The 24,126-nt window shown below is 36.7% G+C and overlaps 1 protein-coding gene across 1 annotated transcript in view; it reads left to right on the forward strand.

Moving 5' to 3' along the window:
• Positions 1 to 5,461: 5,461 nt before the first annotated feature.
• The window catches only part of LOC125226105 (elongation of very long chain fatty acids protein 7-like), a 51,912-nt gene continuing 33,247 nt past the window's right edge, over positions 5,462 to 24,126 (forward strand). The window contains exons 1-2 of the mRNA XM_048129969.1: positions 5,462 to 5,534; positions 13,118 to 13,217. Coding sequence (XP_047985926.1) covers positions 13,178 to 13,217 — 40 coding nt within the window. The 5' untranslated portion in view covers positions 5,462 to 5,534; positions 13,118 to 13,177. The remainder of the gene's footprint in view (positions 5,535 to 13,117; positions 13,218 to 24,126) is intronic.

A 24,126-nucleotide genomic window follows, 5' to 3' on the forward strand; every position in this document is an offset into this window, starting at 1 on the left:
GAAAAAAGATTCAAAAACTTTTTTTTTTAAATAGGTAAATTTAATGTTTTTCCTACTCAGAATCACGAGCCCTTTCCATCCTAGTTCCTACTAGGTGGAAAAAAGCGTCTCAAATTTAATTTTTCCGCTTTGTTACCATTTTTCAAACACTTTGTTCAGCGGTTACAGGGTGGAAAGTATGCAAAATAATAGAAAATTTTGGGTCCATTTTTAGGGTTCCGTAGTCAACTAGGAACCCTTATAGTTTCGCCATGTCTGTCTGTCCGTCCGTCCGTCCGTCCGTCCGTCCGTCCGTCCGTCCGTCCGCGGATAATCTCAGTAACCGTTAGCACTAGAAAGCTGAAATTTGGTACCAATATGTATATCAATCACGCCAACAAAGTACAAAAATAAAAAATGGAAAAAAATGTTTTATTAGGGTACTCCCCCTACATGTAAAGTGGGGGCTGATTTTTTTTTTCATTCCAACCCCAACGTGTGATATATTGTTGGATAGTTATTTAAAAATGAATAAGGGTTTACTAAGATCCTTTTTTGATAATATTAATAGTTTTAGAAATAATCGCTCCTAAAGGAAAAAAAAGTGCGTCCCCCCCTCTAACTTTTGAACCATATGTTTAAAAAATATGAAAAAAATCACAAAAGTAGAACTTTATAAAGACTTTCTAGGAAAATTGTTTTGAACTTGATAGGTTCAGTAGTTTTTGAGAAAAATATGGAAAACTACGGAACCCTACACTGAGCGTGGCCCGACACGCTCTTGGCCGGTTTTTTTGTATTGTATCTTGTTTTTTGTCCTAAATTGAAAGTGCTCGTGATTCTGAGTAGGAAAAACATAAAATTTACCTACCTTAGCAAAAAACCATTGTGATTCTTCTCGCGAAAATGTCCACCAATATCACAATATAGTTAAGAGTACTATCGTACAGTATGGCCACTCCCGCTCCCCGCTGAAAGTGCCGCCCACCCCCTCTCGATTACCTCACAGTTATTTAAAGTCACACACAGGTCGAACGCGATTAATTAACATTATTTTTACCTTTTTTCCAACGTTTCGGCCAGGTTGCACTGGCCGTGGTCGCGGAAGACTGACGTCCCAGCAAAGTGTCACCGGAGATGTAAACAACACAAAACTACCCGATATTAATTTATATAAATGTTCGGGGTAGACAAATAAATATAATCTACCCGATTTTAGTTATTGTTTATTTCCCACCGCACGACACACAGCACTCACAACATCCGCGCACTGGTCCGAAGATAGATCTTTTGGTTTGAACATTTGAATCACTGGTCCCCATGTTGCCAGTGCGCGGATGTTGTGAGTGCTGTGTGTCGTGCGGTGGGAAATAAACAATAACTAAAATCGGGTAGATTATATTTATTTGTCTACCCCGAACATTTATATAAATTAATATCGGGTAGTTTTGTGTTGTTTACATCTCCGGTGACACTTTGCTGGGACGTCAGTCTTCCGCGACCACGGCCAGTGCAACCTGGCCGAAACGTTGGAAAAAAGGTAAAAATAATGTTAATTAATCGCGTTCGACCTGTGTGTGACTTTAAATATGTGTACAAAGCGCGAGAACTTAAAGTGTTATACCTCACAGTTACCGCCTGTCAAAAACGCGAACAGTCGACCTGTCATATCTCACTCATACAAGCATAGTACGCGTTCACCTACACGAGCTTAGAATAGTTAGAATGTGTGCTAGGAACTCGCCTCTTTCATATATTTGATGGCCAGTGTCCGAGATGTGCCAATATTGAAGAGCGATAGAGAGAGATAACAGATAACTACCATAATACGCTACGGAGTGTCATTGTACTCTTAACAAAAATATTTTAGGCAAATAGAAAAAACTCGCACGCGAAAACGCTACATTTTTAATTAACTCATAGCATGCTGTGGAATGAGCTCCCGAGGTATTCCCGATGAACTACAGTATGGGATTCTTCAAAAAAGGAGTGTACTAGTTTCTAATGGGTCGGCAATGTGACACCCCTTGAGTTGCAGGCGTTCATTGGTTACGGTGACCGCTTTCCATCAGGCGGACCGTATACCTGTTTGCCACCGACGTGATATAAAAAAAAAAAAAAAAAAAAACATTCTCCATGAAGAAGGTAAGCTAATTCTTAGAAATATAAACTATAAAGATAATAGCAGCAAAATAGTAGGTATTAGAGCTATTTCATTGATCTGCATCAGCAGCTAAGCTACCGTTATTTAATTTGGAATCATGACGAATAGTATAATAGTAGCGAACAAACTCGCATATCAATATACCGAAATGTATCGTGGGAGTGCTCTAAATACTGTAAAATATCGGATCCCTTTCTTTGACTTAAGAGGATATGGTAGCGAAAATGCTAAAATGGAAAGGAGCACCCCTTTTAACATGGGAATTTTAGTTAAATATACAAGTGTTATTAACTAGATTTATCGAAAAAAATTGTCCATAAAGAACAACTCAGTCAAAAGATATTTCAAAAAAATCTTTAAAATCGAGGTTCCGCTCTCGACTCTTTCCTCCTTCAAAAACTTAATCAATCGGAACGAAATTTGAGAATCTGAAAAACAATGAAATAATCTATGTCGGACCGTTTAGTTTTTTTGGTTAATTGTTACCAATCTTGAGTAGCACACCTTTTTTTGCGCCACAATGAAAAAGGTCGTTTTTGGAAAATTTTGATTGGCTCTAGAGTCTTTAAAAAGCACAATATCAAAAAAATAAAAACGGTCCGACACAGATAAAAATAATAACAATCTGTGTTGAAAAAATCATTGCTCTATCTTCAAAAACCAGGGAGGAAATAGTCGAGAGCGTTTTTTTATGGAGAATTGACCCCTACGCATCGTCTTAATGATCACAAGTCATAATGTAATGATTGCCAGATTATTATCCATACCAATCCATACTAATATTATAAATGGGAAAGTGTGTGTCTGTTTGTTTGTCCGTCTTTCACGGCAAAACGGAGCGACGAATTGACGTGATTTTTTAAGTAGAGATAGTTGAAGGGGTGGAGAGTGCCATAGGCTACTTTTTGTCTCTTTCTAACGCGAGCGAAGCCGCTGGCAAAAGCTAGTTAGTCATAATTCTGAAACGGTTAACTTTTCTCGGTTGCATCTATACCGGGTGCCCGGTAATTGGACAGTGTTATGGAATAAGTGATCAAGCGACAGTTAGTTGAAATCGAGAAAATGAGCTAGAAAGATTTGAAATTTGAATCAGTTGTTGTAAGTTCATTTATAAAGCAAAAAAGTTAATTTTGACATTGAACCTATAAAAGTGTTCATAATTTAAATTGATAAAAAAAATAACACCATACCTATTCAAGTTTCGAAGTTATTAACGTGTTTCCGCTTGATTCTTTATTGAACTAATACTGCGATGACGTTAATTTATTTCGCCGTAGCGTACTATGAGACATATTTTGTCGCTTGATTCTTTAATGCAAATTGTTAGAGGTAAAGTGAATACTGGAATAAAATAAAATTCCATATATTTGAGTAAATAGTGCTATTGTAAATAAATTAACAACAATGTTTTCCTCCACAATGATTAGGACTAATCCGTCTAACAATTTAGTTTTGTTCTGCAATCAACTGTTTTTAATAAATGTCAAAAAAATCAGCATATATGGCAAAATTGGCATTGTAACTAATAATAATTCATTAGTACTAGCCAGTATTACACACATAAGATATTATGATATAACAAAACCTCTTGATACTTAGTTCTCATTAAGCGAAATATCCTGCAATTTCAAATATGTAACAACGAATTAAACGACACCAATAGGGCGGTTAAATCGATATTGCGTTTATAAATCATCAAAACTTTAAACCAAAACGAATTAATAACATCTTTATGGCGTTTAACTCGATTTTGCGATTTAGAATATACGCTTATTATAATTTGTAAAAGTAAATTTGGCGTTCAATTCGTTTTTACGTAACGATTTAGTACACAGGGCCATACAAATTTTAACGTGTCGCTTGATTCTACCCCTTAAAATAAGGCTGTAAGCATGATTTTTCAACAAAGAAATAATCAATACTATAGATTATCACATTAATATCCGAACTGCATTCATAACTTTTTTTTTCGGATTTTGGCGCTTAGTTCGCTATTCCATAACACCGTCCAATTAATGGACAACGTTTTAACCACCAAGAGGGCACCTTATACTGGTCCAGAAAATCGACTTTAAGGTTTAGTAAAAGTCGCCTGGTTTTCGAGATTTTCACACTTTTTAAAATTTTAATACTACCTAAAATTTTAAAAAGTGTGAAAATCTCGAAAACCAGGCTATGAAATTGCGAGATTATATCGCCTCGACACAGACTACCCGTTCTTATGTCATTAGTACAATCAGAAAAATACATTGCGATCTATGTCGCGGGCGGAACACTGTCGCGCCAATGTTATGCCAGCCCTTTGTTACTGAACGCAGCCATAATTTAAAATTAATGAATAATTTATATAATTCCATTCGTCGACTCATTCTTTCTCTTCTCTTTCAACAACTCCCGTGTAATGTGCATCTCTGTACTTATAATTCAAAATTATTTGAATAAATACAGTTTTTCCTTTGAAAAGTGTTTTTGATTCAGCTACAAACGCTAGAGGTTGGGATAGAGTAACTACTCTGATAAAGCAACGTAATGTAGCTGTGTTGGGGTTGTTACAAATATTTCAAATTAAAATAGTTGCCGGTGGAAAGAAATAGTACATTACGATACTAGTGCGAAAAAAAGGAAGTTCGAATCGCCACGAGTTACGAATTTCCTTTTCGTACGACGTTTTTCAGTACAGATGAACCTCCGAAGTTTCGACCTGGCATATAATGAACCACTTCTCGCACTAGTGTGTAAAAAAAACATCTGTACCACTTTCCTTACGTTATTTGTTTTGAACTTTTGACATTTGCAGTCAAACTCTTGACACTGACTTCAATTTTAAGATTAAGGTCCTCTGGCACTAATTAATTCATTTACTATGTATGGAAAAGAAAATAAAATTTCGTATTTAACGAAAAGCGATATACAGGATAAGTAATATAACGGAAAACAAAAAAAAACACGCTGTACTTACATTTGTTTTGCAAGTAGCAAATTAAACATTAAAGTTATTAATTGCTACTTTGTCAAGTGGACAAAAACTGGCACGACGACCTTATGATTAACTCTTTCTTCTGTATAGGGATACATTTCGCAATTATTTCAACTTCCCCTTAACAGTCGGGATAGATTTTATTAGTTATAGTCGAGCCCGTAAAATTTAGTTATATTGTCCAACTTGTCCACAGAACATATTCTCTAAAGTATATCTGCGCTAGGACAATAAAATAACACATTAATAATTCAAAATTAGAACTCCTTTAGTCTTGAAGGAACTATGTCTATCGCGTGGCCACTTTATAAGCAACCCGGTCGATAGTACCGCAGTGCCGGCTACAGCACCGCATCGCTCGCACGGTGCCGTTAACAACGATTTCGAATACCGGCTGATTCGAAATTCAAAACGGTGAGTACTTTTTTTATTTGAAAAAAAAAACATGGCCGACTTTATGAATGGCCAGCATTTTTAAGTGCGAGTGAAAGAGTGTATTTACGAAAATATTTTTTTTTTTACTTTTTCGTTTTGAAAATCTTTGTACCGTGTATAAAGGTATAGAAAAGTTGTTATAAAGGAAAATTTTGTGAGTAACAGAGGTTAGTGAACTGCAAAGTATACCAAATTATTGCTTAGAAAAGTTTACGTAACACTTAATTCAATTTGAGCTTGAAGGAAAACTTACGTAATTTTAAACTGTAAAATGTTCTTGTGAAAAATAATATGTGTACATATCGGATGTCTGGTTAATAATCTGGATATTAAATTGAGCTTCATATATGCTATTAATATACATAAGAAAACAACAACATTAGATATTCAACTTATTATTTATTCATTAATGTTGAAATTCGTTTTTACACATCATGATTTCAGTTTATGTTATCATGAGTTTGTAAAAGAAGAAGCCAATATCATGAAATGTTTAACTAAACATTACTGTCACAAGTATCGTTGTATTGTTCAAAAATTAGAAGAGTATTTTTAATGTTTTTATGTCATTTTATGAGCTTTATTAACACATGTATGTTATGAATTGGTCAGATTTTCTAAAGCTTAACCACTTATTCATAAAACTCCACAAGCTTCAGTTACTTAGTTTATATTATTGTATGAATTGTGTCAAAGTGACAGATATTAATGATGGCGGCTTATGTAGTGCGTTTATAGATGAAACCAACATTAAAATAAGACAGACAACAAGTAGGACAGTTTGTACATACATAATTAGGTGACCATCCTAGACTGCATCGGTGTTTTTCCATCAGGTGAAATTGTACTCAAATTTCAAGTAAAATTTTCCTGTCTCCGATATAAAAATACATACATACATTTACTTACGTCTGTATTCTCAAACGGGGTAGGTAGAGCACATGAAACTGCTCAAGTTTCAGTGCCACTCTTGGCAATTATACGGGTTCGAGAGACCAAATTTTGATATTCTGATACTGCAGTGACAGGTTGCCAACCCAGTAGATAGGTACATACTACGAGGGCTGTTCCGAAAGTTTTTAGCTGCTCCGGTTGTATTCATGCGATTTATATTTTTCTTATACTGTTTTGGGGATTTTTATGCGAACATTTAAGATCAATTCTTCAGACTCTTTCGTACTGTGATTTAACATTATTTTTCATTGCAATAGTTATAGTATTTATAGGTGGTACTAATTGGAACCCCCGGGATTGATCAACTGTCTTTCTGCTATTTTCCACACATGAATTACTGCACTTAGGGTTTATTTGATGTACCTATTTGTAAATATCTGATTCATGGTTTTAAGAGCGTTATAACATTTCGGCGTCGGGCGAAATTAGGTATTTTACCCGCCGCGCGAGCCCAATATGCCGACCCTTTCTAGCACGTCTTATCACTCGCTCGCACTACGATAATGGACAAAACAATCTTGATCCTTTCTATGGAATTTTGATAACAACCACAATCTACTATCTCGATATAAACTTTTGATTTCTAATAAACATTATTTTGTACGAAAATACTAGAATGTAGCGCAAAATAATATCAATTATGTTAAAATTTATTTAAAAAATTAATTATAAAAGTAGATCCCATCCCAAATATTTGCTTTTGTTATATGAAAATTACTGTAATGCTGTATTATGATTACCTCTGTAATCCATTCCTTTGGAATCGGTATAATATAGATTCCTGTAATATGGATTCCTCGGTAATCAAGTACTTAAGTATTTTGAATCCCACTTTACTTCGATTCCAGGCTTATTACTTTACTTCTTTATGTCACTCAAATTGTTTTTGGTTTACATGTCATTCTAGCATTTTCACTTTCACATTTCAAGTGCATATACCACGAGTATAGGTTTTCGGGTGTGCTGATTTAAAAATTAATGACCGATTTGGAATCTGTCATTGCTGACTGTCACTTTGACACAAAAGTCGTCATGGGTGTCGTAAAATAGGTTTTAGGGGGTGCTGATTCCAAAATTAATGACCAATGTGAAATCTGACATTGCTGACTGTCACTTTGACACAAAAGTTGTCATGGATGTCGTCAAATAGGTTTGCGGGGGTGCTGATTCCAAAATTAATGAACAATGTGGAATCTGACATTGCTGACTGTCACTTTGACACAAAAGTCGTCATGGGTGTCGTAAAATTGGTTTTAGGGGGTGCTCATTCCAAAATTAATGACCAATATGGAATCTAACATTGCCGACTGCCACTTTGACACAAAAGTCATCATGGGTGTCGTAAAATAGGTTTTAGGGAGTGCTGATTCCAAAAATAATGACCAATGTGGAATCTAACATTGCTGACTGTCACTTTGACACAAAAGTCGTCATGGGTGTCGTCAAATAGGTTTCCGGAGGTGCTGATTTGAAAATTAATGACCGATTTGGAATCTTGACATTGCTGACTGTCACTTTGACACAAAAGTCGTCATAGGTGTCGTCAAAAAGGTTTCGGGGGTGCTGATTCCAAAATTAATAACTATTTTGGAATCTCACAGTGCTAATTGTCATTTTGACACAAAAGGAATCATGGGTGTAGTCAAATAGTTTTAGGGGGTACTGATTCCAAAATTAATGAAATGATTTAAAAAGTCATGACCGATTTGGAACCTGACATTGCACAGTACCCCTGGAAACCTATTTGACAACACCCATAACGACTTTTATGTCAAAGTGACAGTCAGCAATATCAGATTCCAAATTGATCATTAATATTGAGATCAGTACCCATGAAAACCTATTTTACGACTCCCATGACAACTTTTGTGTCAAAGTGACAGTCAGCAATGTCAGATTCCACATTGGTCATTAATTTTGGAATCAGCACCCCCTAAAACCTATTTTACGACACCCATGACGACTTTTGTGTCAAAGTGACAGTCAGCAATGTCAGATTCCAAATTGGTCATTAATTTTGGAATCAGCACCCCCTAAAACCTATTTTACGACACCCATGACGACTTTTGTGTCAGAGTGACAGTCAGCAACGTCAGATTGAACATTGGTCATTAATTTTGATATCAGCACCCCTAAAACCTATTTTACGACACCCATGACGACTTTTGTGTCAAAGTGACAGTCAGCAATGTCAGATTCCACATTGGTCATTAATTTTGGAATCAGCACCCCCTAAAACCTATTTTACGACACCCATGACGACTTTTGTGTCAAAGTGACAGTCAGCAATGTCAGATTCCACATTGGTCATTAATTTTGGAATCAGCACCCCTAAAACCTATTTTACGACACCCATGACGACTTTTGTGTCAAAGTGACAGTCAGCAATGTCAGATTCCAAATTGGTCATTAATTTTGGAATCAGCACACCCTAAAACCTATTCTACGACACCCATGACGACTTTTGTGTCAGAGTGACAGTCAGCAACGTCAGATTGAACATTGGTCATTAATTTTGGAATCAGCACCCCCTAAAACCTATTTTACGACACCCATGACGACTTTTGTGTCAAAGTGACAGTCAGCAATGTCAGATTCCACATTGGTCATTAATTTTGGAATCAGCACCCCTAAAACCTATTTTACGACACCCATGATGACTTTTGTGTCAAAGTGACAGTCAGCAATCTGAGGTACTACATATTTGTAATCTGAAAGTAATCAAGTCAATAATTTCAGTTATTTTGAATCGACTATGATTCCGAATTATTGGTAATAGTAATTATTGTAGAGATGATTAGTGATTCCTTTACATGTAATGGTAATTTACCGTTTCACTTGATTACATTACAAGTAATCTGACACCCAGTAGTGGATTACAAAGTAAAATCAAGTAATCGTGTAATCCGGAATCGATTACGATTTCCCCATCTCTGGGTTTAGTTATATGGTTCATTGGTACTGGTGACCACCATCTGGCTCCATCATCAGACCCTGAGTACCACCTCTTGTCAAAGGTCTTGTTGAGACGAACCCAACGAGCCTAAACACGAAGTCGTTTACTTACATGGTTCACTGGTACTGGTGACCACCTTCTGGCTCCATCATCAGATCCCGAGTACCATCTTGATATGTCTTATCATCTTGACCGTATTGTAATTTTTACATATTTATCATCATAACGTTGTAATACTTTAACATTCAAACATAACAAAATATTACAAAAGCAAATATTTACGGATCTAGGATCAAATTCGTTGGTCGCTGTTTACACACACACAATGCGAGGATAGCCCGTGTATAAACAAGGCGTCCGACCCACACAACGATAAATATTCTCGACGTTTGCGATCAGAACTCGGAGAGCGAAGTGACATACGTCTCACCTATACGAGCTCCGGCGCGGCACTGAAATCGCAGGCGTCCGTCGCCGGTCAAATAGCGACAGGAAGGCTAATTTTCAAAAAATTGGCAAAAAATCATTATAAAATATTATAACGACAAATGGATAACAGCAATTTAAGCAGATTGTACAGATTATTTATATACTAAAATAACTTCGATAACATGTAGATTTTCGGAGAAATCATCACTTGTTTCAATGTATTTTCAAGACAAAATTGAGTTCGTTTTACTTTCAATTTCTCAATTTCAAAGGATTAAATGATAAATATTGTTTAATGGGCCTTAAGTACAAGATATTTTGAACTTAAATTTACCTCATTTATGAGAGTGAGCTTATCAAATTGTTGATAATAAGAGCTCCGAATTCTGTGCTTCACGCGGTTTTTCCTAAACGAGCATCAGGAAAACAATCATTACTAATTGAAAAAGCTTTTTTTTCCATATGTTTTTTAATTAACCGACAGTTAATAAGATGTTCTAACTGAAACAAGTACTTTCACTGTCTTTTAGTATGAGTAAAGTGTACAATTTTGTCGATAAATATTGTGCATTTTACAATATATCGCCTTTTTTTGTCATAGCGCTCTTAAATCATGCGTAATCAAGTGCAATTATACGTAAATAAACAGTAAAGATTCTCAAAGCATGTTACACAACTATTTAATCAATCAAACAATCAATCAAATATTTTATTTCTTAGAATGTGGTACATTGTAGGTTGGTAATACATTTTTGATCAGCACATCCTGCCACATACGGCATAGAACTATTAATGCATGCATGTCATAACATCAAGTCACTTGCTTATATAAAAATTATTCTTTAAATATCATAATTATTAATTTTAAATAAAGTGTAATTATATTCAGGTTTCATAAAAAAAATACATTTATAAATACCAAATACCAAATTTGAATACCAAATTCGATAAATTATCGAAAAAAAAAACTATTTTTTTATAAATCTTAGATCACATAAAATTATTTTCATTTGAAGATATTTTAATTTATATTTTTAAGTAGTAACACTAATATTATACTATAAACATTATATTACATTTTATTTATAACATTTTTTTTTTCTAAATCAGAAATTCTATACAAAACAACTTTTGGTAAAAAACATATAATAAATTAATTATTCGCATTAGTCTTATAATTTCTTTTGGATATGATCTGTATTAAAATATCCCACATAGTATAACATTTATTCAAATCGCATGAGATCGGATTCAAACCAGTTGTGATCGTGGTCAAACGTCTACCTATTCATACTAAAAAAAAAAAGAAGAAGAGCTGAGCAGCTAACAACTTTCGGACCAACCCTCGTATAGGTAGGTAATCCACCATAAGTTTGCAACGATTTTCACAGCCTCGCCAGAGCAGATGTAATAAAATAAATGCGACTTAAAACTATTCTAGGTGTTGATAAATAAATAAAAGAATACTATTAAGCAGTAGGTAACTAAGAACAGAAATATTTACGCAAATATATCTTAACGACAAAATCATTATTGGAAACTTAATTAGTAATTATCAATTTTACTCAGGATAATCTACATGCAGATGTAGAAATACCTATTAGCAATTCAAAAGTAAAGGATTAAAATATCTGGTTTTTAGTTTAGCCTACTTAAAACTAGTTAAAACATCTTCAAGTTAATATTTACGACAGAAGTACCGAACAGAATTGGCGCTGCGACGTTATGCAAATGATAAATCCGAGGGTTTCATATAAAACTTATTTGCTGCAGACATGCAATACAAAGACTGGTATAATATAGATATAAGATAAAAGACATTTATTCATTACGCTCACAAACACGTATGTACATGTACATACAAGAATAGAACAAAAACAACAGAACATTAAGTGCGCATCACGAAATGGACCCAATTCAGCATGATGCTAGCTGTAGGCCAGCGCTGGTCTTCCTTAGGGCCCATTCGGTAACACACACACATAACAAACACACAACAATAAAAAAAATTGAAAAAAACCCCCGACCACGACATAGTAGACCGATTTTCATGAAACGTGGCTAAGAACACTCCCGACTAACTCAGCTTTCAAACAAAAAAAAACTAAATCTAAATCGGTTCATCCGTTCGGGAGCTAGGATCCCACAGACAGACACACACATAGACAGTCAGACAAACAGACAGACAGACACGTCAAACTTATAAAACGTCGTTTTTGCGTCGGGGGTTAAAAAAGAAGAGGATGAAAAGAGAGCTACAGCTACAAAGATTATATAAATGCTTCTAAATGAAGAGATCGTAGATAAATTTAACATGAAACTGATGAAAAGACCTAAAGACACATGCGAAGGTGGAGAAAATCGATATATGTATATTATAAAACTTGTAGCTGGAAAAACTTATATGCTGTTTTCGATGTCACAGTCAGTCAAATAGGAAGACAATCGCTCCGTGTGTTCCCTCTTTATGTAAATAGAATATGACATCAGCAGGGTTAGCACATGATTGGCGCAAGAGTATGTCGCCGCGAGATAGACTACCCATCCTTATGTCGTTAATACAGTTAGAAGAAGACGTGTTATCTATCTCGCGGCGACATACTCTCGCGGCAATCATGTGCTAGGCCTACCGACGCGTCTTACTGTATATGCTGTATGGCCTCCCATAGGTCTACATGGTTAAAATATTCGCTGGTTATGGTTGAGGTTTCAGTGGCTTAGATGGCAGAGTGCTGCAATGTAGAAGTTTATGTCTCATTAGACTGTTCTGGAGATACATCAATTTTAAATTAATTCCACGAGTAGTGACCACAAATCCTATAGACTTCGCTGGCTCGGGTACCTACCAAGAATGGAAGAGGATTGGGCTGCTAACAGGGAATCTGGGAAGCGCCCAATGGATCGACCCAGATACCGCTGGGGAGAGTGTGGTGATGGATCAGCTACAAGCATATAATTGGCAGGAGCCAATCAGCTCCATCATCAGTATCAGTCTTTATCCAGATCCGACACCTCACTGTCTCCCAGCGGTATCTGGGTCGATCCACCGGGTGGCCATCAGTCGGTCACCCTCTTAGCAGCCCGACCCTCCCCCATATACATGCAGAGCCAGCCGCACAAAATCGGCATACGTGGCGTGCTCTCGTTTTGGAAGCCAAGATCCTTTGGATCGCGTAGCCATATTAGTTAGTAGTTACCATTCACCCGTCTCATTCTTTCTCAGGTGTTTGATCACCTCTCGCCAGCCTCGTCCGAGTCACACGCCCAAGACGTTCAGGCAGCCATGGCCAGTCCGTTGCCTCTTCAACTCGCTAATCCTTCAAGTAAGTATAAACAAACCATTTTGGAAACTGGGTACTGGGTACCACTACGTTTTTGACGACCGGTATCGTCTAGTCGGTAGTGATCCTGCCTGATGCTAAGTCGCGGTCCTGGGTTCGAATCCCAGTAAGGGCATTTATTTGTGTAATGAACACAGACATTTGTTCCTGAGTCATGGGTGTTTTCTATGTATATAAGTATTTATACCCACCACACAAGCCTTGTTGAGCTTACACTGAGAGAAATTTGCATTGTGAATTTAACAAGTTCGACTTGTTGCGGTTTATCCGTTTAAATCAGCCAAACGTATGTTTAAAACAATATGTGTCAGGTTGTTTTTATAAAATCGACTTGTTGATTAAAATATATTGCCGATTCAAATGACAAGTAGCTTGTTGTTTGAACCAAAGAGCACGTAGGCGCTATTTTAACCAAAAAACTTGTTGAACGAACATGAAAACTGGTTGTATTTTCTCTCAGTGTACTGTGGGACAGCCAATCTGTGCAAGAATGTTCTTCGCTAGACCGGCTGGTCGTATTTAATCAGGGAATACCGAATTCATGTAGAAGGCACTGTGGTGGGTGTTCTTGATCTTCATCTGGCATATATAAAGATTGTTGGAAACACTCAAGTTGTTAAAACAAAGATAACTTCGAACGACATTCATATATCTTGTCCGTCTTGACAGTCCGTGATTTGTCACTGGTCTATTTCACAACAGGCTAATTGCCTAATTGCCTGTTCAACAAGGAAAACAATCAACATAGTTACTTACTTTAACATCCTGAAATTGCATAACATCCAGGCTCCATTGTTTTTTTAAGTGGCGTTTATTATAGACTCGTGCTAAAAGTCTATAAAAAAATACATAATTTTTTAGCAGCAATATACTGAGAGAAAGAGGTATTTACATCTTTTGCTATGACTGTATTTTCCAATGGCAGCATGGCACTTCTAGCTACAAATATCGCATATGAAACGCGAATATGTTGATGTTTATACTTAATATCGTGTGTCTTATAATATTTATTTAGTAGCTTTCGCTCGCTCGTATATTTTAAAATTGCGAATTGCTCCATACAAACTAGAAAGAGACTATCCCTTGAACTATTTCCACTTTAAAAAATGCGTCAATTCATCGCTCCGTTTTGCCGTAAAAGGCGGACAAACAAACAAACACACACACGTCACACACTCTCCCATTTATAAGTATTATATATGTTACACATGTATAACTTTTTTTTTATACATGAACTCAACTCTCTTAGCAACATTACTAAGAATTCGTCCTGATATTTTTTTCAGAAAATTGATTACTTTTATCTTGCCGCCAAATCCTTCAGAAATAACCGAATTAAATGAAACTTCAAAATTAAACTGATCTATGACCCTTGTTTATGGTACAATGGTACAATGTCAGTTTTTAGAAACTAATTTTAGATATTTATTTTTAAGGATTTATCCATAATGGCATCACCGTCCATCCATCCGTCCGTCCATTATCTAATGTTTAATTTGTATTCTTTTTTGTAATATTTATCGTTTATGTCTTGTTTTGTATTTTGTAGTTTCACAGTGCCTTAGTGTAAACTGTAATGCTGTGTTACTTTTTGATTAAATAAATAAATAAATAAATAAATAAATAAATAGGGTATTTTGTACATCATAGAAAACATGCATGACTCAGGAAAAAATATCTGTGCTCATCACACAAATAAATGCCCTTACCGGAATTCGAACCCGGGACGGCGGCGTAGCAGGCAGGGTCACTACGCGCTAGGCCAGACCCGTCGTCAAACAGTATGGATATAGTTAATGTAAAGTACATTGAAAAATGTGACATTATCTGGGTAAAGGGACCTTATTGCCGATGGCGCTTACGGCGTTAGCGTTAGAGCATTTCTTTTTTTTTCCAATAAATTTTTTTTCATTTGTACAATTGTACTCTGAATCACGAGTACTTTCAATCTCACTGGGAGACAAAAAGTGTCCCAGAATTTCCATACATTTTTGTAACTTTCCTCTTTTGTTACCCCATACAACATGTACTGAAAATGGTAACAAAATAAGAAAAAATCGTATGGGACAATTTTTTTAACTACTAGGATTGAAAAGGCTAGTAATATGAGCGATGTTCGTATACAAATACGACGCCGCGGGACGTAAGCGCCACCGAGAATAAGGTCCCTTTACCCACATAACGGCTCAGCCACGAGTGCCACGACATTGGTCTAAGCGCGACAGCGGGGAGCGGCGGCCATACATTGAAGCGAGACACAGCGATGGGACTTCTCATTCGCACGTATGGCTGCCGCTCACCGCTGCCGCGCTTAGACCAATGTCGTGACTGGGCCGTAACGTCACAAATTGTCCGAGTGAAAATCATGAAACGTAAAACCAATGAACTCGCGGCGGTTCTCAAATATTAACATTATTTAGACTAAGTAATCAATCATTGTTTTCTATTTCGTAACCACTAACCCCGCTCCATTGTGTCCACTCGATTATTCAGGTACTTTAATTACTTACACGTATTTACAAATCTATTTCATGGCCTATTTACATTTCCAAGGGCTTACAAATAAGCTTGTTTGAATAGTTTTCACTTATTGTTTTGAAATAGAGATATCTGCTTTGTTTTCATGTTTCACGCAAAATAGTACATTACGATACAAGTGCGTAAAAAGGAAGGTCGAAACGAGTGGCGATAAATTAAAACACGACCGAAGGGAGTGTTTTAAATCGACACGAGTTACGAATTTCCTTTTCGCACGTGTAACGTACGACGTTTTTCAGTACAGATGAGCATCCGAAGTTTCGACCTGGCATATAATGAACTACTTCTAGCGCTAGTGCGTGAAAAAACACCATCTGTACTGAAAACTTTTTTACGCACTTGTATCGTACCTATTGAGTGCGAAAGATCCGATTCATATGTAACATAAAATCGTCACTACTTTAAAAAAATCTCATATCTCACGTTGCTCCTCAAAGTTAAAACGCAGTAAGTCCATATGTATTCCATACATACTTACTACCATTTTCTTTTCATTGACAGACGAAGATACAAGTTTTTTTTAAAGTAGTGACGATATTTAACTTTATGAATACGCATGTATGGCATCGGTTCAAAAAAGTTCAGACAAGAAAGTAGTCACGTTATGACTCACACAAAAACATTTGACAATGACATTCGAATACATAGTCACACAACAAACGACATCAACTTACATACAAATACACCATGTTTTGACGGAATCCCGTTAACTTCAAGGAAAGGTTCTTTGTGTCAAATACAATTAATTTCATGTAGGAAACCAGAGTTCTAACCTCAGAGCATAAGATTTATCTATGGTTTTAACTCTTATGGTTATTGAATTGTTAAAAAAAACACAGGTGGAGTCCCTTCATGCGGAAGAAGTGAAATTTCGTAACATAACCTCGAAAATTTTTGTCAAATGACAAATGACCATCACGTTTTCGAGTTTAGTTACGTCTATCTAAATATAAAACACACACATTCCAACCAATCATTCCACCATTCAAAACCATTCTGGGCATTCTGTTCTGTCACTGACTGAGTGACTAAGTGAATGAATGGAATGAGTGAGTCGCGTTGAGCGCAACGACACTGACAGAATGTTACGCGCTGAGTGAGCGGCATCTCACACAACGTATGACTGAGTGATACGCGCTGTCAGTTGGAAGTTGCATTAGAAGTTTCACTTCAAAAATACTGAACACGTGTCACAAGTTCACAACTGACATCTTGAAATGAAATGAAATGAAATATTTATTTTCCAAGTAGGCATATTACAATGCGCATATGAACGTCAAATAAAGTTACTTCTTCCACTTAGTAATGTTAATGTAAAATACCCTATAATGGACGGTGATGCCATTATGGACAAAAAAAAACACAAATCCGTAAAAATAAGTACCTAAAATTAGTTTCTAAAAACTGACGGCATTGTACCACAAACAAGAGTCACAAAGCTGCTTATATTTCATTCGGTTATTTCTGAAGGATTTGCCGGCAAGATAAAAGTCATCAGTTGACTGAAAAAAATATCAAGACGAATTCTTAGTAATGTTGCTAAGAGTTGAGTTCATGTATAAAATAATAAAAAAATAACACTCGGTGTAAACTTGAATGAGTTTTACTTACTGCATTAACTATGAGATAAGGTATAAAACATACTAGTTTGTTACTCCAAAGATATAAAGAAATAGTGTTATTTTGCGAGTGTCCATAACTGGACCCGGAAAACTGCGTACCTCCTACGATGGACAAGGAACAACTTACGAAACCAAAATTTACAAGAAACAATCCTATGTTAAACTAACCCAAACTAATTTTATTTGGGGTATATAAAATTGACTCATTGAGTATCAGTTGGCTTTAAAAGTAAAATTTTAAACTTATTTCACTGTCCATAATGGGGGATCCATTACTGGAGAACTGCCGTCCATGATTGGAGAAAAAACACCTCGTTTTAATTTGTTAACTATGAGAAAACCAATAGCAATATCTATTCTGCAATACGCTTGAAATGTAGAAGGTTAGGACATTCAAGTTTTATCACACTTAGCGGTAGAATTTTTACATGTATCAGTGAAATATTAAAAATATGCAAAATTTTATCTTAAATTGTCCATGATTAGGTCCGTTACCTTATTTTGTTGTGACACTTGTGAAAAATTTTGTATTTCACTCGGTGGCAAAGTTTCCTTAAACCTGCTTCGTGCTTTGATTGAGTAATTCGAGAATTGAACGGTTCAATTATTGGAATCGTTCACTAGCTCAATATTGGCGTTAAAACAAATAACTATTTTTTGAGGAGTTTAGTTTTTGTTTTAATTATTGGCTCGTGTGTGTAGAACACTAGGTATATTTAATAAATTAAGTAACGCGAATAAAAACTGCATCACATCTAGAAAATAATTACCTTTCACATAAACAAAATAAAATTACTTTGTTTTTCGTAAACATATTACAAAATTAAACCTTATTCCACTCAAATATAAGACCCAAATTACTATTAACATGATAAACAGGCTTTTAAACAATCGCTTTTCATTTGTTTTAGCGATCGTCCCTTCGAGTCACGCGACGTATAGTTGACTTCATAAATATGTCCACAATTTTAAGCCTAAATGCTTGGTAATAAGGAGGAAGTTAATGTACATGTTTTTGGAGATATTTAGGGCATGATTAACCTACATTTTTAATGAGCGATTAGATTTGTTTTGACCTAAGACTTTCGGTTTGTTGTTGGGTGTATGTGTATGGCTCGTTTTAACCCCCGACGTAAAAACGACGGGGTGTTATAAGTTTGACGTGCCTGTCTGTGTGTGTCTGTCTACAGTGTCATCGTAGCTTCCGAACGGATGAACCGATGAAGTTTTCGTTTTTTTTTTTTGTTTGAAAGCTGAAGTCGGGAGTGTTCTTAGCCATGTTTTATGGAAATCTGTTTTAACAAAAATTAAGGGGTACCTAGTGTTTTCCTACAAGTGTATGGGCAGATATTTTTTATCACTACTTTAAAAAATCTCATATATCCCACTGCTACTCAATGTTAAAACGCAGTAACTCCATATGCATCTCCTACATAGTTACCTACTAAATTTGTCTTTTCATTGACAGAAGAAGATACGAGTATTTAGTTTTTGCCTGTTTTACTTTTTTCACATCTGTTTTTTTTACTCAGATTCATGAACTATTTCGATTTCGCAGGAGAAAAAAATGTCCCACTTTTTTTACTCCGTGACGTTAAAGCTATTGAGTAATGTTTTATAAAATACTAGCGACCCGCCCCGGCTTCGCTCGGGTACTATACCTACATGTAAACCTTCCTCTACAATCACTCTATCTATTAAAAAAACCGCATCAAAATCCGTTGTGTAGTTTTAAAGATTTAAGCATACATAGGGACATAGGGACAGAGAAAGCGACTTTGTTTTATACTATGTAGTGATTATCAAAGACCCAAGGTAAGGCTCTATACATACTATTGAAAAAATAAGGTACAGCGGGACAATTACTACTGGAGACAATTTCCAACTACTTACTCGATTTTTTTCCATGTTTATAATTTTTGCATAATTAAATTAAGTATCAACTGGTCATTATAGGACGCATGTTCGGTTGTTAAATAATATAGCTCAAGTTTATAGTGTAAAACATTGAGAAAAATCGATCAGTTGAAAATTGCCCCTCAGTCGTAATTGCCCTGCTGTACCTTAGTCAATAAATCAACAAACTTTTATAACCGACTGTTGACATGAGGGGTGAAACGCCTAGAATTGATTTCGTTATTAATACCATTTTAATTACAGGTTCTAATGATAGTATATTAACATTTCAACTTGGTTCAAACTGTAACTTCCTATAATAGGTTTGACCTGAATTAAGGTCGGCCTGTAGTACGGTTATTGGCTTGAAATATATACATCGTGTTTTCTTTTATTTTAGTTAAATTCCACAAGTCTTCGGCTCCTAAAAAAATTAATACATAATGGAATTCTACAAGTCTTCGGCTCCTTAAGCTAGTAGCCTTATACCTTATACATAATAAATTAATTAATTAATAAGTAGAATCTTGTTTGACATACATCCATACTAATATTACAAATGGGACAGTGTCTGTGTCTGTGTTTGTCCGTCTTTCACGGCAAAACGGAGCGACGAATCGACGTGATTTTTTAGGTGGAGATAGTTGAAGGGATGGAGAGTGACATAGGCTACTTTTTGTCTCTTTCTAACGCGAGCGAAACCGCGGGTAAAAGCTAGTATCTGAATAAATGAGTAATTATCGTGATACGTTCTTCAGTAATTATATGCGTTTTTTCAATAACTCAATAAAAAATGTAAAGATACTCATGGGGATATAAAATTTGCCTAGAGTATTTCACCTAAAGAATTAAATTTAACGAAAATTAAATGAAACACGGTGTATATTTAAAAAAAAAAAAAAAAAAAAAATTTAAAATGTCGCAGCAATGGCGAATATATAAACAGTCAACTCTGCCAGCAATCATAGCCAGGACGGCATTGGGGCTGGCTCGCACCCTACGCACCAGGGCAGCCGCTCGCGTGCGCATGCTCGCGAAGAAGCACGCCGTGCGCGCCTCCGCGAACATGCCCGACGCGCTGCAATAGCGAGGCAGCCCCATCACCGCCCTGAACGCATTATTAAATTGCACTCGGAGGGTGTTGTAGGCTTTCTGAGTATAGTTCGCCCACAGGCTGCACGTATACAGAGACGTGCAGTACGCTCTGAAAAGCGTTACTTTCACGTCTCGGGAACACCTTGCAAACCTGCGGGCGATCATGTTAGCTCTAACACATAAAGCCCTCCGCTCACGCTCGATGTCAGCATTGTCCTTGAGGTCGGTCGTAACGATATGGCCAAGATATTTAAATTGTAGCACTCTATCCAGAGGAACACCATCAAGGTAGATAGGTGGCACTTCCAATACTCGCTTAGACCCAGCCTCAAAGACCATGTATTGACTTTTACGTGCATTGTACATCAAACCATGGTCACGGGCGTATTCCTCACATGACTTCAGTAGGGACCGAATGCCACACACTGACGCACTCAGCAGAACCATATCGTCTGCATAGCTCAAGTTATTTACGCAGATTCCGTCCACATGACAGCCGATATGTTTACCGCTGAGCCCGACAATAAGTGCATCTATGTACAGGTTGAAGAGAGAGGGAGATGTTAGTCCTCCTTGTCTCACTCCACACTCCAGCCTGTACTCATCCGACATCGCTCCCGCCCACCTTACACTATTGACCTGGTGTCCGTACCAATGCTTGAAGATATTAATTACTTCCTGGGGCACATGAATGCTCTTAAGCTTTTGCCACAAAAGTTCATAGGACACCAGGTCAAAAGCTTTGGATAAATCCAAAAAACACGCATACACAGGGGTTTTGCGATCCGTATAGTATCTGATGACATGCTTAAGCGACAGAATAGCACTTTCTGTTGATAACCGAGGTCTGAAGCCAAATTGGTTATCATGGAGAGACAGGTGTTTCATATACTTACTTAATTGTTCGTAATAAAAAAATTATTAGAATTTATTTAGATCGTGATTCGTACTTGTATATGCCTGAAATATAGTGTGAGCAATAGTTATTTGTTATACAAGGGGGCAAAGTTGTATTTTAACGCCGAGTGTGGAATTGAAAAACGAGCAAGTGAAAGGATTCTATAGTTGAACCACGAGCGAAGCGAGTGGTTCGAGAATAGAATCCTGAACTTGCGAGTTTTCTAACACACGAGAAGTAAAATACATTTGCACCCGAGTGTAACACAAAACTTTTCCCCTCACTATAGCGAGGAAACTACAACGCAAAAAATGCGTTTATCACTGCTTCCAGTAGTACCACAGGTGGTAAATTATTTTTATTACTAGATTTACCTACTTTTATCAGTTTTAAAGCAGTCAGTATTAAAGGTCAAAACACGTGTTTCCGAGCTACTGAGGGGAAAACGAAGTTCTCATTATTTCTGTCCAGGGTGCGTAGCCGAATGGCACAAATGCTCACGAAACGCTCACGAAACGAAGCGCTAGTAGATATCTATCCCTATCGCTCTTGCGTATTGGCGCGACAGAGCCGGACTACGTTTCGTTTTCGTTTGGCTTCGGAGAAATGCCATTCGGCTACGGGGCCTGGGTACGTAGCCGAATGGCACAAACGCTCACGAAACGAAACGCTCGTAGATATCTATCTCTATCGCTCTTGCGTATTGGCGCGACAGAGCCAGACTACCTTTCGCGGCGTTTCCTTTTCGTTTTGCGTCGCAGAAATGCCATTTGGCTACGGTACCAGCAAAATACGTTTTTGCCAAAGCGACTGCCATCTGACCTTTCCACCCACAGGGGAAACTAGGCCTTATTGAGATTACTCCGTTTCCACAAGATGTTTTCCTTCACCGAATAGCGACTGGTTAACCATCAAATGATGTTTTGTACAATTTCTAAACTTGCGGGCTAGGGTTTGAAGTTGAACCCGCGACCTCCGATTGTTGTGCGCTCTTACCGCTAATCCTCTAACGCTAAGGGATTCCACCCTATACAACCTGTTTTTATTGAATTCCGTTAACTTTAAGGGAAGGTTCTTTAGATCAAATACAATTTTTTTTTTTTTTTAAGAAACTAGCGTCTTAACTCTTACGGTTATCGAGTTATTAAAAAAAATAAAGATAATTACTGAACGCGTGTGTGACAACCTTTAGCAATTCCTATAATGTTATTTGTTTTGACATGTGCCGTCAATCACTTGACACTAACTTGAATGTTATTCTTAAGGGTCTCTCACACTAATAAATTCATTTATTATGTATGAAAATGATGACAACATTTTTTTGCCAATTTAACTAAAAGTGATATACAGGATGGTTCCTGATAATGAACCTAGCTACGTGTCGAATTTAACGGAAAACAAAAAAAAACACGGTGTGTATTCAAACTGTTAATGCTAATCCACTAACGCTAAGGGTTTCCACCCTGTATATTCAAACTGTTAAATGATTACTTCTAAAAATAAACCTGTGTAACGTAGGTGCGTCATCGAAATTGTTCCTAGTTGCTTATTGAATTTATTATGACGTGCTTTGTATACTGTGTGGGCGAGTGTGTTGAAAAATAAGGGTGGAAGAGGACGTACCTACATTAAGACGGTGACAGCACCCAATGGCCTTGACGCTAGCGTACACTGTCTAATCGTATGGGAGTAAATGAGAGCGCGATGTCACTAATACCTAGCCGAGGTACGAAAAGTGCGGAAAAAAATTAAAATAAAATAGAAAGATGCATTATTTGTGCAAAATGTTTCGTTAGTGTTTTAGATATGTATATTTTTGTTATTGCAATATTAATTACAGACAACTAAGTGAATAATTGAACGACACAGAACCGTTTAATGACGAACTCGAGATCAATCTTTGCAATTTTTTTCTATCGAGCCGATTTCATTAAATCGTGTATCGAGTACGGCTATGTTCGTTGAAATATAATGAATAATAACATATATTTTACTTGCCTTACTAAGACTAATAGTTTGTCTTAAAAAACTGCGCAAGTAACATCAATTTTACGCAATTGGGTGTTGTCAGCCCCCGAGCTAGTAAACTATGAGCTATATCGGCTATAAAAACGAACAAAAGATAATCACTCCCGTGTATATATTTAAAAGAGACACGGCGATGTTTAAAGTTACTCGCCCAGCGGTGAGCTATCAATATCGCCGTGTCGTGTCTCTTTTATTTGCACGGGAGTGCTTATCCTTTGTTCGTTGCTATAGCCGATAGCTCATAGCTTACTAGCTCGCGGTGGGACCAGTGCCTAATAGTCGGCTGTACGAGGCTAACACTGAATTTTTTTTCTGACCACCGGTCTGACCTAGCGCGTAGTGACCCTGCCTGCTACGCCGCGGTCCCGGGTTCGAATCCCGGTAAGGGCATTTATTTGTGTGATGAGCACAGATATTTGTATACCTATTGTATACCGAATTCTGATAAATTGTAGCAAAAATAATAGTTATTTGTTATACAAGGGGGCAAAGTTGTGTTTTAACGCCGAGTGTCGAATTGAAAAACGAGCAAGTGAAAGGATTCTATAGTTGAACCACGAGCGAAGCGAGTGGTTCGAGAATAGAATCCTGAACTTGCGAGTTTTTTAACACACGAGAAGTAAAATACATTTGCACCCGAGTGTAACACAAAACTTTTCCCCTCACTATAGCGAGGAAACTACAACGCAAAAAAAATGCGTTTATCACTGCTTTCAGTAGTTCCACAGGTGGTAAATCATCTTTATTACTAGATTCACCTACTTTTATCAACTTTAAAGCAGTTAATTTGACTTTATTCAAGGTCAAATTACTT

The sequence above is a fragment of the Leguminivora glycinivorella genome, chromosome 5 (assembly GCF_023078275.1).
Source record: "Leguminivora glycinivorella isolate SPB_JAAS2020 chromosome 5, LegGlyc_1.1, whole genome shotgun sequence".
Classification (NCBI taxonomy): domain Eukaryota; kingdom Metazoa; phylum Arthropoda; class Insecta; order Lepidoptera; family Tortricidae; genus Leguminivora; species Leguminivora glycinivorella.